The sequence below is a fragment of the Fusarium falciforme genome, chromosome 3 (genome assembly GCF_026873545.1).
Source record: "Fusarium falciforme chromosome 3, complete sequence".
Classification (NCBI taxonomy): domain Eukaryota; kingdom Fungi; phylum Ascomycota; class Sordariomycetes; order Hypocreales; family Nectriaceae; genus Fusarium; species Fusarium falciforme.
Genome location: NC_070546.1, coordinates 1,345,882 through 1,363,455, shown reverse-complemented (window position 1 = coordinate 1,363,455; position 17,574 = coordinate 1,345,882). Strand labels below are relative to the sequence as shown.

The following is a 17,574-nucleotide window of genomic DNA, read 5'->3' as shown; positions in this document are numbered from 1 at the left end:
GGCACCCGCGATGCACGGCCCGCATGGTGGTTGTGTTGGTCATGGCTTCCGGGAGAAGCATCAAGCTTGGAACTCCAAAGCTTGACAGACGATGCCCCTTGCTGTCGTCGCCTCGCAACAGATGTGAGACCTCCCTGGTCCTCCGCAAAGTGACAGATGCGCAACAGCAATCAAAGAAGCAAAACATGTCCCATTCTGAGCATTGTGCGTTGCGTGCGGCGCCCAGGATGTCCCACGATAGGCAGGCTCGGCGTGTAGGGTGCGATGCCGGACCGCCCGGAGAGGCCCAGTTGACATCATGGTGGCCTGAAGAGTGAGAATTGCCCTCCTGATCGGGCAACCGGGGTGGGAGGCCACGAGGAGAGGGGCTGGCTTTGGACGGCGCCCAGGGAGGGCGTGAAATTCGATGTAGGAGATGAATGTTCCCGACACTGGGCGTGAGGCGCGCGAACGAGGTACGAAGTACTAAGGTAGGTATGTATAGTCAGTACGGAGTAGGCAAGGCAGAGAGCAAGGGCGCGAGCGCGGACGTGGGATAGGTGGCTGCTGCTGAAGCAGAGAGAGAATGAGTTTCATGATCTCTAGCTCCCTTTTGTTGTTTAAGTTGGACAACATCCCCATCCGTGACCGCGTCCCCAACACCCCCATACCACACCATTCCCCAGGATATGCCGCTCGCATTCCGCGGTCTGAAAGAGAGCTGCCTTGACATGCGCAGATGCGACAGAGTTCGGACTGGACGGGAAACGGGTTGATCGACCAGGCAGGCGGGTAACTTGCGGTTACGTTTACGCGGGCATTGATCGTCGGCAGGAATCGACACTCTTGACATACATCGCAGTACCGACAGATTGGCATCTCGTCTGCCGAGATTTGGTACCAACACTGCGACAGGAGGGCAGGATACTCGAGACAAGGTCCACGAAAAGCAGGAGAGGAGCGGAAGAGGCGCAAAAGCGCAGGGCTTTGAACAAGCCACCAGCAGCCAACCGTCGTCACCCATCAACCACCACCTATCATTTGTCAACATCGGAACAACATAACAAACAGCCAAGCAACAGAAACGTCGCACAATATCATCCCGTCGATACATACCCATCATTGCAAAACTCCGAGTCGACTCCTTCACTGCCCGCCATTGTCCGCGTCTGGCCGCTGAAACAGCCCGAGCTCGGCTCAGAAGACAGCGCAACCAAGCTGGTGGGTTCGGGCGTCCGCGGACTCCCTGTCAGATCCGCTCCAGAGTTTTGGGTCGCACGTACCACGCTTCACAGTCCATCTCCACACGAGCGAATCTGGTTCGCTGCGGCTGGGGTTCCTCTTACTGGCTGGACTACCAATCCCTTGGCATTGTCGATTTGAGGATCGCTCAGAGAGAGTGTGGAGAACCAGGCTGAGGCTTGGGCTTGGAGTGGTGAAGGGAAAGACGGAGAAAAGGCAAAATAGGTCGGAGAAAAAGGTCGGCAACCCTGGAGGACTATTATCCCGTGTTCGGGGTGGGAGGAGTGGGTGAGGGAGAGGGGGATGAACATGGGCAGGAGCCAGGACCGGCAGGCGCTGCAGGTGCGATCGGGATCCCAACTCCAGCAACAGCCGGCGCTTTCCAGGCCCAAACACTGATACTGACTCTTGAGGCAGGTACTGGGAGATACCCCGGTCACGTGGCGACAGGCCAGGCCAATCCCGGCATCCGCAGCGGCGAGGGTAACACCTGGCGCAATTCCCAGCGGGCTGCGGACCCGGCAATAATGCCTTATGATGGCGGACAATTCGTGCCAGCTCCAGGAGCGTCCACTCCTATTCCATTAGCCGTGCCCGTCCCAGTCCCAGGCCCCGTCCCCGGTCACTCTCACATCCACGCTCATCATCCGCATCCGCATCCGCACGCGCTTCCCTCACATCCGCATCACGCCCACGTCCGCGCTCACGCTCACGCCTCGGCCGGTGGCCCTTTCGGCGCGATGGAGCAGATCGAGACGCAGGCCAGCGACCTGAGGTTCCTCGCCCAGGTCCCCGTCCTGAATGCGACACCGACCCCGTCCTCCGGCCCCGGCCCCGGAGTTGGGCCAGGCGGAACTCCCGGCGGCACCCCCGGCGTCGGCGTGGGTGCTTCCGCGGCGGCGGCTGCTGGCTACGACACGACGCCGCAACCACAGACACAGGCGAGCCCAGGTTCCGCCTCTGTCGGAGAAAATTCCGCCCCAAGCGTGAGTACGTCCAACGCAAACAAGCGGAAGTCGCTTGATGATGGATCTACCGCAGCGGGCAAGCAGACAAGAAGTAAGAGGAATCGGGTGAGTTGTCCTTCATTTCTTTGTGTCAGTTCCAGGTCGTCATGAAGCCAGAGTGATGAGATGTGATGACAAGATATGGATGGAGTGAGATGAGATGGGGCAGACAGCTTGTGAGAGACACACGCGCAGTAGCTTGAGTGGACACATCGTCGACCCGTTGTACTACCTACACTGATGTCGACCTGTATGGCCAGTGTTGTCACAGCCTCGTCTGACTTGACACCATGCTGCATCATCTTCATCCATAAAACGTCACGCCATCTCATGTCGTCTTATCGCCTGGCCGACATCGATGCCTCTTGACACATGAAACACTTTGCTAACCTTCTTTTCTTCTCGTCGGTATAGTATATATCAATAGCTTGGTCAGTACACTCTCGTCTCATATCTCGCTTTCTCCGCTGAGGCGCTGTCCGCTTTGACACTGGGCTTGTGCCAACAAGCCTTGCAAGCAGAAGAAAACATGTTGCTGACCATTCACGTATAGCAATGAGTGCAAACGCCGAAAAATAAAATGTAATGGAGAAACGCCTTGCCAGCGATGCGGCAATCTCAACCTTGCATGCCTATACGCCCCGAACTGCTGCTCCAACAACTTCAAGGACTCGGATGACTTCAAGCAAGTCACCGCCCAGATCGGTCGTCTCCAAGACGAGGTTGTTTGGCTACATCAAACCGTCAAAGTTCTTCAATCTGAATCGACACGTCTCGCCTCCCTCAGTGATCGTCCTATGGCTCTGGGCACCTCAACTGTCGCCCCCTCACCCTCCCAAAGTTCGAGTTCACTCAATCGGCACGACGGATTGAATTCCAAGTACGGTTCATTTCGTGGCCCGACCAGCATGGCTTTCAGTCTAGACGTTGCCAACAATACCATCAACAACATGGGTTATAGAGGCATCTCAGACGGGGACGAGAATGCCCATCACAACGATGCCCTGGGCATGCCGCTGTCTCGCCCCTTGGATCCAATCCATGACTTCGACAAGGACGAGATGGTCCGGTTATGCCGACTACACGAGGAGGAGATCGGCATCATGTATCCGGTCCTGAACGTGCAAAACGTTATAGCACATGCCAAGACTCTTGCGCCTTTCCTGGAAACAATGCGACATCAGAATCCTAGGGAACTAATCAACGATGAGAAGACCCTTCAACTCAAGATTATCATGTGCTGTGCCCTAGTCGTGGAGGAGCACGGGCACAGTGATAAAGCGATTCGGTTGTACGACAGCATGGAGTCGGTGCTGAACCGCAAGCTCATGGCCGAGGCTGCAGATGTTGCCACACTACCGCTGCTGGCTCTCGTCGCTGGCTACCGATTTTTATCTAACGATGAAGTCCTAGCATGGCGTGTGATGGGCCAGGTCGCACGATTATGCCTAGAGCTCGGCATCCACCAGAGGACGGGTCTGTTGAAGATCCAGGACGAAGAGGAGCGCAAGAATGCCCTGACAAGCTTCTGGTCAGCATATGTCTTGGATCGACGATGGGCTTTCGGAACCGGGCTCCCTTATGTGGTTCAGGACGAGGAGATTGATTCACAACTGCCCTTTCCGGTGAGTAACTCAATTCTATTTTAAGGAGTCTAACTAACGACATTGTAGGATGAGTATCCATATCTTGTCGCCATGATCACCTACTCTCGGATAGGGGCAAAGGTTTGGCGGCAGGTTTCACATTTCGGACCAGTTCTGGCACGCGACTTGCGATCAGAGGAACTGGAAAGCGTGGACCAAGAGCTTCTGCAGTGGTACGAACAGATTCCCGAGGAGGTCAAGGTTCGCAACTGGGACAAGGAGAAGCAAATAACATCGACACCATCATATAACCTCCAGCGCCTGAGGATCTGGACATATTTACGGCTCAACCAGGTAAGTAGGAAGAGAGGAGCAAAAGTCAACGTCGCTGACAGTTCTAGATGCGTCTCTGGCTATATACGCCAGTGCTACATAGCGCAACAAGCATCATGGCGCATCCGTCGCAATCAGAGCGCGTGGTGGACATCGCCAAGGATACGATTCGATATCTCAACCACCTAAATAACACGACAAATCTTTACCGCCGGGTTCAGGTCTTTTACCACCAATTCCTGACCTCGGCGATCGCTGTCGTTTTTCTCGCCTCGGTTCATGCCCCAGTCAGGTTCAGCGCCACCTGCAGAGAGGAGTTTTACATGGCGCTCGAGTTGGTCAAGGACCTTTCCGCCAAGAGCTGGGCATCGCAACGGCTATGGCGAACAATACGTTCACTCAAGGACGTTGCGCCGCGGTTTGGGTTGGATTCGGAGGACGACCCTCAGTCCACGGCAGCCTTGGGGATGATAGGGCTTGCGCGCGGCCAGCAACAGCAGCAACAGCCGTTCCGCAAGCCGTCACTGCCTGGCCAACAATCACAGGCAGCAACACCGGACTCAATGGCCCAGAACGGGAGCAGGATCGGGGCCGAGATGTCGAGGATGTTTGAGGGATACGTTGGTTTGAATGGGTTCCAGTACAATGGGAACGAGGAGCAGCAGCAGCAGCAGCAGCAAGGGCCGGGATCAAATACTGACATGTCGGCCCCTGAGACGCCGGGAGGCATGTACGGAGGTGATGGAACTGTTTTCCCCCATTTCAGAGAAATGTACTAGCGATACCTGTTCTTGAGGGCTTGGGCAAGGTTTGGGAGCATAAATGATATCCTCTGTATTGTTCGGCATGGAATGGCTCGCAGGTTGAGAGGACTTGGAGCATTTGAATACGCGCTGGGAATGGCCAACATAGATTCCCCAACTCATAGTGGCATTCATAAAGTGAATCAGTACTATCTTGCACGTTGGTGAAACACATCCAGATTGTTTGCTTAAATGCTATCCATAGATTCCATCATGCTTGGACTTTACCATGCGGAGCACATTATTCTTAATTGCTGGTCCAGGTCAATTCAAGATATACAAAACAAGGCTTGAGAATAATTCTCATGTTTCGGGGTGCAATCTTGACCTGGTCAAATTCCTCCGTCGTAGTCGACTCGGGGTAACATCATGTCCGATCGAGACGCTTTACGTCGCACTCGTGTTTGGTGAGGCTTAGACATTTCGACTTTACATGCCATCAACACCACCGAGGATGACGCTTCTCAGCATCACGATGGAGAAAATATTACTTCTCATAGCGGTGATCGCTATAATCTTGGTGGTTAGGGAGAAGAGAACGCCCAGGATCACTCGCAATGGGGAGTCTCTCAGGTTCGTAACATGACTTACGTCAACACTCCGTGTTTCATCTCCACTCACTATTTCCCCTCGCCTCAATGAGCGTCAGACTCACCATCTTGCTAGGAAACCTCCCAACACACTCCCCTTTGTAGGAAATGGGATTCTCTTCCTGCAACCTCGTCAGCGCCTCTTTGCATGGTTTGCCCGCTGCGAGCGGCTCTTTGGCTATGAAACCCTCCACATCTCGGTTCCGTCCCTCCCGCCGGGCGTCATCGTCAACGACCCGCGCAATCTGGATTTCATATTTAAGAATGAGGGCGTCTTTGAGAAGGGAGACTTTTTCAAGCAGCGCTCCTGGGACCTCTTTGGCCATGGCATTATCAATGTTGACGGGGAGTTGTGGCGGCTTCAGCGAAAGGCTGGCTTGCGATTCCTCGCTGCGCCAGCACTGCGGGCTCTCACGAGTGTGCGCTTACCTGAATATCTGGAACAAGCTGTGAGGGCTTTGAAAGAGAAAGCTGAGGCAAAGGAGGCTGTGGATTTGCAGGCTGTGGTGCATGAGATTACGACGCAACTCATGGGGCGGATGGCGTACAACATGGAGATGCACGCTGACGATGACTTTACCGTCGCCTTCGAAGACGCCTCTGGGGCCACTGCAGAGCGCTTCCAGAACCCGCTGTGGTTCCTCACGGAGCTCGTTACAGGAGGTCGGATGCGTCAGGCTATCGCAACTGTCAAGGCTTATGGACGACGCATCGTGACGAGCGCTGTGGCTGACCGTGCGAGAGCTGGCGATGAAAAGGCCCAATCTGATTCACCAGGCAGCTTGATACAGTCACTTCTTGACTCTATTGGCGACGAAGGTCTTGTTGCTGATGCGGCATTGAACTATCTCTCCGCTGGTCGAGATACTGTTGCCCAAGCGTTGACGTGGACGCTCTATCTCCTCATGAGACACCCACATGTAACAGCTACACTACGACAATCGATTCAGAGTCTACGTGATGAGGCTGGGGTTGCATCTGACAATCCTTTGGATCCTGAGCTCCTCACGCCTACACGGTTGCCCTACGTCCTCGCCGTCTTCTACGAAACCCTCCGCCTCCGTCCTCCCATCCCCTTCGAGATCAAGCAAGCCCAACAAGCCACAACCCTTCCAGACGGCACCTCACTCCCCACCGGCGCCATTGTCGTCTGGTGTGCGTGGGCCATGGGCCGCTCACAAACAACATGGGGCCCAGACGCAGATGACTTTCGTCCAGAGCGATGGCTGACGACTTCGCCGTCTGGGGACATGACCGTCGCACAACGCCCAGCGGCCGAGTTTCCCGTTTTTAACGGCGGACCGCGTGTGTGTCTGGGGAAGAAGATGGCGGAGCTCGTTGCGGTGCAGACGCTGGCGAGGTTGGTGCCAATGTTTGACTTTGTGCCTGCGTTTGAAGGGGAGAGGGTGAGCAAGAGCAGCTTGACACTACCGATGGAAGGGGGTTTGCCAGTACATGTGCGGTGTAAGTCGACATCAACTATTGAACGATTATCGTAGGAAGTGCAAAACAAGCATACTTTTATCTACCCTTGGTATCTCTATGTAAACAGTACGCTCAGTCAAACGTAATCTTTGATCCCGCAAACGTCGCCGTCTTCTCAGACGCCTTTGCCTGCTTCCTCGCGGCCCAGCTGGGATGCAGTGGACCCTCGTCATCCTTCTTGGTCGGCGGCCTCTGGACCTCAGGCTTGGAATCGGCGGCCTGTCTCGTGAGCGGGTTGCGAATGCCCTTCTTCCAGGGCGTGCGCTGCTGCTCGTCTCCTCCGTCCACGGCGCCGCGCTTCATATCCCAGCCCGAGTCGCGGCCTCCGCGTTGCTTGGCCGGTCGCTGGAGGTGCTTCGCCCTGGTGCCAAACTTCTTCTCCCAGATGGCCTGGCGTTGGCGCTGGCCGAGACGCTTCTTGGAGGGCGCGACGTCCACGTCAGAGGCGGATTCGGAGCCCGAGATGTAGCCGCCCATGAGGGAGGGGAGAAAGGTGGAATCGCGAGGGCGGGAGGGGGCCGTCTTGTCCTTCTTCTTCTTCTTTGCCGGAGGTGGTGAGGGTGAGAGGGAGACTGAGGGCTGTTTACGAGCCTCTGGTTCGGAATCCGAATCTGAATCGAGCTCTGGCTCTGCGTCTGAGCCGGAGACGGAGATGTCGTCGAGGTTCACCTTCTCCTTGCCCCTGAACTGTGCGAATCGCTCGTCGTCAAAGTCTTCGTCTTCGTCCGAAGAACCGCCTAGCAGGTTTTCGTACTTGGATAGCTCTTTCTCCTCCTCGGCTTCATCCTCGCTGTCCATCTCTTCAACGTCCTGAGCAGCTGTGTCGACATCCGAGAAGCCCTCAAACTCTGACTCGTCACCATAGCCATCCTCCTCTTCCTCTACTGATGCCAGCACATCGTCCTCGGGAGCTTCCTTCTCCGTCTTGGTGGCATTTTCTATCCGGTCAGATGGCTGCTCCTCCTTCTCCTCCCTCTTGGACTTGCGTGATCGCTTCGCTTTCTCGGGGAGGGGGACGTTGAGTGCTTGGCACACGGCGGTAACGGCGCGGTCGACAGCTTGCTTCACGGGTTCTCGGTTGTACAGTCCGCTGGTAACATTATGCAGGGCGGCCTGCTCGTCGGGGGATAGCTCGGGCTTGGGGACACCGGCGCGGATTTCTTCGGGCAGGTCGGGGGACGCGGCGAGGGTCTTGACCTTGAGGAGGGACGAGTACATGTGTGCGCGAGCGGTCTGGTGAAGGTCGAGCGACTATCAAGAGGTCAGCCAGCATCAAAAAAGCATACTAAAGAGGCAAATCACCTTTAGCACAGTCACCTCCCGTTCCAATCTCTCCTTCTTGTCAGGCCCGATGCCATCCTCTCGAAGCCTCTTGCTGAGCCTCTGCCGCTCAAAGCCCTTGGCGGACTTGAGAGCCCGAAACACCTCATTGCAGTGCTTCTCGAGCTTTTCGCCCAAGCTGGGCTCGCCGCGCTTTCGCTTGGGCATGTTGCGTGTTGTGCGATTGGGCTTTTTATGTTTGACTCGCTTCCGCAGCTGTCGCAAAAAGTTGACATATCGGAGCCGCAAAGAAACGTCTGGTGGTGCGAGAAACAGCTGATTACTGTGCTGACCCTGCAGTATCTGGGTGCAAGCACAGTGCGAAGCTAATAATGCGGGCCAGGTAGCGGCCTCATCCTTGCCTCAACCCACATGGAGATGGTGGGGGATTCGGCGATGCGGGGGCAGATGCGGCACCGCATCGTCCCGAACGACTTCATCACATGGTTTAATAGTTGTTTTCTGTGTATTCAACGTTTTGTGTATAATGATTGGCTCTTGTCTTATCTGTAGAGACCTCTACGGTGTGAATTGGGGTGTGTGGCGGGCAGTGGTCAGTTTCAAACGAGTTCTACTGGCTGAAGGATCGTGAACTGGAGGTATCGTGACTTTTTACAGCTGCAAGATCCCGTGGCTGTCTGTCAAATTTGGTCAATTGAACTAGTTTAAGATCCTTGGCATCATTTTTATATAGAAATTATTAAACCTACCATTAAAAGCTGACGTTGAGCTCATGTCAATTGCAAGTCGATAGTTGGTACTCACACAAACACAGTTTTACAGACATGTCCTCAACAAAACGACGTTGCTTCAAATGCGCTTGCTGGTCCCTCCTGGACGGGCTGAAAGTGCTGCTGCTTCGACATGTGAGATCACAGGCTTCATCCTCCTCGGGTCCAATTGAGACGCCCTCAAAGCTGATCAACCGGAACATGCTCCCTGGGATTATTCTGCATCAAGCCCTCGGGCATCAACCGAGATCAAGACCGGCAACGCATCCGCCGGTTACTGGCCGTCAGCTGCGATGGTCGTCCATGAAACCGTGTTTCAATGCCCCTCCTCCCTTGTCAAAGCGGAACATACCCGGAGGCCTCGTAAGGCCGCCCAGCTATTCTCGAGGGAGAAGAGAGGTGATGCAGAAGGATTCGCTGCGTCAGATTGCCACCTGCTCGAGTTTCCAGTACGTCATTCGAGTTGTCGACATTGAGTGAAATTCCCACGGCAGTGCTCGGTTATGGTGTTTCGACAGCTTGGAAAACTGGACACCTTGACCCGGCGGTGTATCCGACAAGGTCGAGCACGTCTCGAGTATAACCTCGGATATAGATGAAGTAGTTGCTGCTTCGCCTCTCTCTCTGCTTGTCCTCCCTGCCAAGAAGTTTCCCGAGCTGGCCTTTCATCTTTCTCGGCACCTGCCAGGACGAATAGATCGCCGAGATGGGCATGGGGGTGCATCGAGTGGTGGGCATCCTTGACGGGGTTTTTCTTGTTCTGTCATTGAGTGAATCCCTGGCCGTGGCGGTTCCAACGAGGCGGGTTGGGCACCGCGCGGGCGAGACATGGCTGGCACGTTGCTATATCTCGCGTCCCGAGCGGCCTCTTTTCCTTTCTCTTGCTCGAGACGCCCGGCTCGGCATCTTGCCGGCGGGTCCCCCCATCTGTGAGAGATGCAGCGTTAGTTACGGAGTTCCACTAACAAGCAGCGACGTCAAATGGAGAGGGAGAGCGTTGACGATTCACGCTCCAAAGAGCCATGGTCAGGACGTGAGAAGTGGAGCGGCCCGAGTGGAGAGTTGACATGGATCAGAGACAAGGGAAGAGAGAAAGCCAAGAAATTCCCGCAAGTTGAAGTCCGGAAGGGGGTCCACTCGGGGGGTGGTTGAGATCCCAAAGTTGGAGCCGGGTAGAGGCCCAAACTCAGCCACGGGGTCTGGAGTCCTGGGGTTGAAGATGTCACAAATGATTTGATGATGGGACGGTGAGGGAGAGGAATGGGCGAATCATGGCCGCGCGCTGATTCAGCGTCGCCTGATGGGCTAGCCAAGGCTGTAGACGAAGATCCTGTAGGGCTGGTCCAGGCCTCGTTCTCTTCGCACTTTGAAAGCCGACCACCCAACCAGTTTGAGGACAAAGTGAAGCGTTTTGTATTACCGACTCGACCTACCCCTATAGCTGACGGCTTCGGAAACGTGGTTTCCTTCGGACGGGACGTCCGAGGTACGACATCTGGCGATGTTGCGTTGTTGAACGGTCAGAGTCGGGTGATTTCTCGGGTCGAGTCTGATATTGGGGGGAGAACGGGCGCAGATCATGGAGCATGGCAGCGAAACCTTGCTTGAAGGCTCACTTATTGATATAGCTACCCAAAGAAGCATCTCCACATGGGAGTTTGGTGAGGCGTCAATACCCGTCTCTTACCGGCGGCATGGGAGAAGCAGTGGGATGCGCCTGTGGCCCTTGTATGGCAAATGGAATGGGGGGCAACGTCGTCTATCTCTCTACGGCACCGGGGAAATTAACGAGACGTCCGCCCAGCATGATCCAACACGCAACGACCGGGAGGGGGAGGACATGGCTGCTGCAGCGGTCTGGGAGGAACATGAGGGCTTGCATAGGTAAGGGGGTAGGCGCAGATTTCTCATCATGAGAGGCTGGAACCCCCAAAAAACGAGAGTGCTACTGCTGCTGTGTCAGTCATGATGATGACGCCCGTAAAAACAGGTCCCTCGCTACCCACACGACCCCGTATCCTATGCAAGATGGCGTCCCCCAACGTGTCAGGGGAGGTAGGTCCGAATGCGCCGGAGATGTCATGAGAGATTTCAAACCCCGCGACAAGGGGACTACAAGATAAGCACTGGAGAAGAAAAAAAATCTCGAGATATTGGGGTTTTGGACTAGGGCTGAGCTCATTGGGGGTTGGGGTCTTGGAGATTTCTCCAGGGTTTGGTTTTTTTTTTTTTTTGTCTCAACTTCGGAGTCGAGGGCCGAGAAGATGTTGCCATATTGTTGAAGCCCCAACCTTCACATGCCTGTCTATTTGTTGCTTTTCTGTTTCGTTGAAAGGCTTATCATGGATGCTCATGGATGTCTTAGTCCTGGCCTCGTTTCGGGCTCGGTCATGTCGACTCCGAAGCTTGTTCCTCGGAAACATCTTCCTCGGGGCCGGACTTGCAGAGACGAGACAAACGACGACCACACGTAGCACCTAATATGGATCATGATGAGCCTTGTCTTTCACCCCCCAAGAACCCCACAAGAATGGGCCCAAGCTCTGTAGGACGCACGCTATCTCAGCTTGAGGCTCTCTTGTGCTTCTAGGGGCCCGGCTTGTCTCTCCACTGAGCTGTACCATAGCCGCCCACTGTTGGGGATGCCGGTTGTGTATCTGCGGCTAGAGGGTGATCCCTGGCATTCACTGGATGTGTGGCGTGGGCAAGAGAGAGAAAAAGCAAAGCCGACGTCAAACAGTTGTGTTCCAACGCATGTCGACATGTGCGCTGCAGCACAGCAAGTTGAGCGGTTTGGCGTCTAAATGTTGGGCGACGTCATCGGCTATGGCGATTTCACCAGTAATTACAGGTAGTAGACAGCCAACGTGCGTTTCATCTCGAGGTCTAGATCTACGCATGTGAGTGAGAGAGTCTTGGGGGTCGCTTCTTCAAGACGATCCCCAAGATTCACAGAGTCGTTCGTTCTGACCGTATGGATGGCATTGTCCTCCTTGAGGCCCGAACGTGCGCCCGCGCAAAATCTCACTCATCAACCACGTTCCTCGGGAATTTATCATCTTCCTGTCACAGCGATCAAGAGAATGACGTGTTGTCAATGTCCGGTGAGCCCATCCCATAGGCGTCTTGCCAGGTCTCATAGCCGAGGATATTTGGTTCGAGATGGATGGGACACGGGCGGCTTTAAGCGTTCGGCTTTGCCACGGCTGTTACTCTCCAGTAATAACTTACAGACGAGAAATAAAAAGAAGGTTTCTAACGTATCCGTGCATCGTTCTAGGATTTCAATGTCCTAGTTCCTCGGCCTGCAGTTCAAACGGGTAACTGACATCCATGCTTGGTCCCTGGCGATGACCAGGGGAGGGGGGTCGTAACGAATGAGTGACGGTAGTGTAACTTATGCTTGCAAGTTCTGTCAAATGATGGAATCAGACTGCGCGGTTTCTTTGTAAATGTCCATGGTTTGATGTCTATCAGAGCCGAGCTGGTCCAGCTCTTGCATCCGAGCCGAGCGGTGCTTGAATGGAGATAACTATTGGCGAGCCGAGAGAGTGATGGACACGAAATAGTTAGTGGAGTCTTTGCATCGACGGCCCGCATCCACAATGAGCCGCGTACGTTGGACGGGATTGTGTTGTCGATGGATGGCCTCTTCTCGCATTTGGAGCTTTACCCTTCTGAGACGCTTGCTCACCAGCTAACTACGCGACAGGCATTAGCAATTCAAGCCTCTCATACAAACAGCGACAGATGGCTGAGGGCCAATGCCGTTGCCTACAGCGCTGCAGTCTCTGTGGCGCCCTCCCCCCCGCCCCCCCATGGTTTGGGCACGGCATCAAAAAGAAACGACTACAGCTGTAGGATGCACGAGAGAAAGCCCGAGATGCTTGTCTGTATGGCAGCCCCGGGCCGGGGCCGGGCTTTTTGACAGAAGCACCAACCCGGCGCAAGCGGCGGCCGTGGATGAGATATTCAGGCTGATGCTGTAGAATAGAGGATGGCATGGATGCTCGTGGAGGTTTGCCCTGCCCTGGCCTGCACAGCCGGACCTGCATGGCCTCAACCATGATGGCCTTTTCCTCTCACCACTTTCCCATCTGTGACACGAGGTTTCTGGTTCTAGAAAATCAATATCCGAAACGACGCCCGCTGAAGGTTCTCTACAGGGCAGGGGTTCGAAATCTGTGAGAGGACGGCACTGTAGCTAACCAGCTGCCGTTTATTACCGTTGTGTCGTCATCCATCGGGCGGACATTCATTCCACCACCACCAGTTTAACAGCTGGTTTTCCTTGTTAACCAAGGTTAATCAACTTCTGGCTTGGCACCTTTGGGCTGAGCTCCTCCTCCTCCAATGTCCACACCCGGCGTAGCCGCAGCCACAAACAACGCTTTGCTTGCTTTTCTAGGCAGCGCGAAGCCCCTCATCTGGAGCAGCAGTCAAGACATTTGATTCGATGCAACACTCGCTGGACGATTGAGCTCCTCTTTTTTTTTTTCGCTGTCAATTCGCAGGCAGAGAGAGTGGAGAGTGGGAAATGCAATGCGACGACTTGTGGCTTGCTTAATCGACGACCATGGCAAAGAAAAACAACAAGAAAAACCATTTGGGCGCCCGCAGAATGGTCTTTCAACAAAGGATCGCCGGCCCGGGCCAGAAGAGAGTTGCTGCTGTAAGATGAGTGAGACTGTGAGAGAGCTTCACAAGTGAGGGGGAATGGACCAACGGGTGAATTGCTGATTACCAGAGCACGCACTCCAAAACGGCCATCACACGCGAAGAGGCGTTGCCAGTTTGATCGTCCATCGCAGAGACCGTTCCCGCAAAAAGCCAAAATAGCCTTGGGATCTGTCTCAACCCCGCAGTTGAGAAGCAGGCAAAAGGGAATGGGCGAGGCGGGAGAGCCGTTCAAGAATTGGTTGAATGCGACGCTGTGGCGACGTCAACCACTCGGCAGACGACAGCTCTCAACCAGTGGCCGTCTCACCCGCTGCATTGGGAAGCACAAGAGACATTCACACTGAGGGGGAAGGTATCGACGGTCTGAACCTTGGTATGTGACGTCCCTCGGTGTGTGGCTCGCCGTGCGCCCTTGGTGGAGGGTCGCCAGTGGTTGATATCAGCTCTCCTCGACTCTGCTCGACCGCGATGGTAAGCTGTGCTGCTTGGGGACCATCATGGGAGGTCTCGTGCTTCCCCCTCTGATGCCAATGCATCAAGAGACGTCGCCGAACACCGTTCAACCGCCGAGAGAAGAGCGAGAGGAAGAAGCATTTGTATCGAGCTCTTCCCCTCTTCTTCAGACGTCACCCTCCGTGTGCGTGTGTGTGTGTGTCCCCCTCAAAGAGTCAAAGGACCTGACCTCTTATTACTGCGTCCCTCCCACCATCCAGATTTCTGCCTCTTTCACCTCCTCTGACTCGCCGATCATCGATGTTCGTAGTGAGAAAGAGAGGCTGTTGAGTTCTGTCTCAATTCCCCAACTGATAGCTTAGCACGTCTTGTATTTTGGCGTGTCAGTTCCGAAAACACCCTCCCTCAACCATCACAAGTGGCTTTTGCGCCCTCTCATCGAATCCAGCCCGAAATACCCGTGCTGAGTGAGCTGGACAGCTACAGCTACAGCACAGCTTCAGCTTCATAGCTTTGATCGCCCAGCGCCGCCCATCAATCTCCGTCTGTAAGTCCCGCCCGGCATTCATCTCTCTTGCTGTTGTCGTCGACGTCGACGTCTAATATCCGCGGCAATAGTCGCGGCAGTATTACACGGGAACTCCACATCAGCTCCCGTCTTGGTTTCTCGTCGGGTCGCGCGCCTGAAACCCCGTCATCGGTAAGCTTTGCTTGTCCAAAACGTCGTCGTCGTCTTGCCCTTGCCCTGCATATTCCTGTCTCTGCCCTCTGTCTGGTCCACCAGGCGGCGGGCGGCGGAACCCATCGCGGGATTGCACCCCCGTTCATACTCCCACCTACACACACGCCCCTCCTCCCTCCTCTCCCCCCCTTGTCCTCCCCCGGGCACCCCAAGCCTCGAACCCCCCACACCCCAGGGCCGGGCGTCCTCCGGCCGAGGATGAACCTCCGGATCTCTTCGGCCTGGACGTCATGCTATGGCTTGCTCTGTGCGAGGCCGTAGTCGGCTGTAGTCAGTACCCTCTCGGCCATTCGTGGCCATGTGCCGTGATATTATAAAGCCATGGTCTTCCCACGACCTTGCCCAGGTTCTGCACTTACACCAGACCAGTCATCCCAGGCCCAAGCTCACCAACTCCTCCTCCTAGACGCCGACTTGCTTAAATCGATCCCGTCTGACCTGAACGAGATACGATACATCACACCCGAACTCGCATAGCCATCCTCAGACCAACCCACCCATCATGAGCTCCTCAGGCTTCAAGCAGGCGGCTGAATCAGCTCGCTCAAAGACCAGCGATGTCCTCGGTGCTGCCAGGGGCGACTCGGCTGCCCTCGCCAATGACTTGCTGCACTCTCCTGTGGCCAAGGCCATCCTCCCCTTCGTCAACGGTGGTATCAGCGGCATGGTGGCCACCAGCGTCGTCCAGCCCGTCGATATGATCAAGGTCCGCATCCAGCTCGCTGGTGAGGGAACAGCAGCCGGTCCCAAGCCCACTCCCCTCTCTGTCACTCGACAGATCATTGCCAGCGGCAAGGTTCTCGACCTGTACACTGGTCTCTCGGCCGGTCTCCTGCGCCAGGCTGTCTACACCACCGCCCGCTTGGGCATGTTCGACACTCTCATGGGATCTCTTTCCGCCCGAGCCAAGGCTGAGGGCCGTGCCGTTGGCTTCGCCGAGCGAGCAACCGCTGGTCTGACTGCCGGTGGTATCGCCGCCATGATTGGTAACCCTGCCGATCTCGCCCTCATCCGAATGCAGAGCGACGGCCTCAAGCCCCTCGCCGAGCGAAAGAACTACAAGTCAGTTATCGACGCCCTGGGCGGCATCGCCAAGAGTGAGGGTGTCGGTGCCCTCTGGGCCGGAGCCGCTCCCACTGTTGTCCGTGCCATGGCCCTCAACTTTGGTCAACTCGCCTTCTTCAGTGAGGCCAAGGCCCAGCTCAAGAAGCACACGGATCTGTCAGCTCAGACCCAGACACTCAGCGCCAGTGCCATCGCCGGCTTCTTCGCCTCCTTCTTCTCCCTGCCCTTCGACTTTGTCAAGACACGCCTGCAGAAGCAGTCCAAGGGTCCGGACGGCAAGCTTCCCTACCGTGGCATGGTCGACTGCTTCTCCAAGGTCGCCAAGCAGGAGGGTCTTGGCCGATTCTACCGTGGCTTCGGCACATACTATGTCCGCATTGCACCTCACGCGTAAGTCCCCCACGAAAACTTGAGATATCGACAAGACACTGACTTATTTCGCAGTATGGTGACACTGATCGTTGCTGACTACCTTGGCTGGCTCACCAAATAAACGAACGTCCCAAGAGTAAAGAACAGTAAACTGAAACGGTCGTACGGATAGAAATCGAGAATTCAAAGGCGTTTATGGGATGGTGGGGTTCATTGTCAATCGGGAAGGGAATTTCTGAAATCGAAGGGATACCATTGTTGTCATTGGGGAAATAATTTTCTTATGTCATGAAGACTTCTTAAAAAAATTCAAAGAACAACTTGTCAAAAAAGACGCAAGCAAATAAGTGATGATGTTCTCGTGCAGGGGGAGTCAAACCATAAAATGGGTAGAGGGAATTCAACTTCCTTTGCTCCGTAGCGCTGACTAAATGGAGAATGGGTCCAGCGTCGTATCGTCTCAAATGGAGGATATCATGAGAACTAGGATATCCTATTAGAGATATGAAAGATCAGATACGAATTGCAATTCAGAAATAGTAGGCTCTCATATTTGCAGCTCATCGTATCATGGATGTCAGAGATAGAAGCCAAGAAGTTTGACACACAGCTCCACCCCACGAGTGGACCTCTGCGAAAAGCCTTCATAAGTGGCATTTGGGCACCCGGGCTTCAACCCAGCTTGTGACAAGCCGTCATCGTATAGGGGTTAGTACATCAGTTTGTGGCTCAATTGAAGCACTGAAAACGCAAGTTCGAGTCTTGCTGACGGCAAAGCATTTCTTTTTGGCGTTGCTGGGTGTTGTTTTGTACTTGGTGATGCTCCAGGTGCTTTCTTTTTGGTGCTTAGGATCAGCAGTGACTAACAGGATAGGCATCACAGTGAGGATAGGGCAAGGTAGCAGAGTGTCAAATCGTATGGATATTTGCATGGTAGGCCGAGGCTATTCTGCAATTGAGTCAGTCGGCAGCAATCACTCTCAAGTATCGCTGTCTGGCCGGTGTAAGACGAGAAGCTCCCAACCTGTGCTAGTCTCATGCCAGAGCATGTAGAACAGTCGAAGGAGGCATCAATTCAGCCTGTTTCTTGGAATACATAATAAGGTACACATCTCCACATACCCATGAGCTCTACATCCAAGTCTCTCCAGTTGCCCAGACAGGAAACTTCCCGAAATAGCAGTTA

General features: G+C 54.8%; 4 protein-coding genes across 4 annotated transcripts; 3 read left to right on the top strand and 1 right to left on the bottom strand.

Moving 5' to 3' along the window:
• Nucleotides 1-1,748: 1,748 nt before the first annotated feature.
• NCS54_00376200 (Casein kinase II subunit beta) lies at nucleotides 1,749-4,926 on the top strand (the record flags this gene model as incomplete). The annotated part of the gene is made up of 5 exons (XM_053149320.1): nucleotides 1,749-2,294; nucleotides 2,643-2,659; nucleotides 2,782-3,853; nucleotides 3,902-4,168; nucleotides 4,216-4,926. 5 exons carry the CDS (start codon nucleotides 1,749-1,751, stop codon nucleotides 4,924-4,926), a joined length of 2,613 nt encoding a protein of 870 aa, XP_053005295.1.
• Nucleotides 4,927-5,404: 478 nt separating this feature from the next.
• NCS54_00376100 (Hypothetical protein) lies at nucleotides 5,405-7,039 on the top strand (the record flags this gene model as incomplete). Its single annotated transcript, XM_053149319.1, has 2 exons — nucleotides 5,405-5,523; nucleotides 5,617-7,039. The coding sequence occupies 2 exons, from the start codon at nucleotides 5,405-5,407 to the stop codon at nucleotides 7,037-7,039; spliced, it is 1,542 nt and encodes a 513-aa protein (XP_053005294.1).
• A 58-nt stretch (nucleotides 7,040-7,097) lies between these two features.
• Nucleotides 7,098-8,552, bottom strand: NCS54_00376000 (BUD22 domain-containing protein; the record flags this gene model as incomplete). The annotated part of the gene is made up of 2 exons (XM_053149318.1): nucleotides 8,328-8,552; nucleotides 7,098-8,276 (listed from the first exon to the last, which is right to left on the bottom strand). Exons 1-2 carry the CDS (start codon nucleotides 8,511-8,513, stop codon nucleotides 7,098-7,100), a joined length of 1,365 nt encoding a protein of 454 aa, XP_053005293.1. The 5' UTR covers nucleotides 8,514-8,552.
• Nucleotides 8,553-15,453: 6,901 nt separating this feature from the next.
• On the top strand, nucleotides 15,454-16,509 carry NCS54_00375900 (Putative mitochondrial 2-oxoglutarate/malate carrier protein; the record flags this gene model as incomplete). Its single annotated transcript, XM_053149317.1, has 2 exons — nucleotides 15,454-16,406; nucleotides 16,461-16,509. 2 exons carry the CDS (start codon nucleotides 15,454-15,456, stop codon nucleotides 16,507-16,509), a joined length of 1,002 nt encoding a protein of 333 aa, XP_053005292.1.
• Between the last annotated feature and the right edge of the window lie 1,065 nt (nucleotides 16,510-17,574).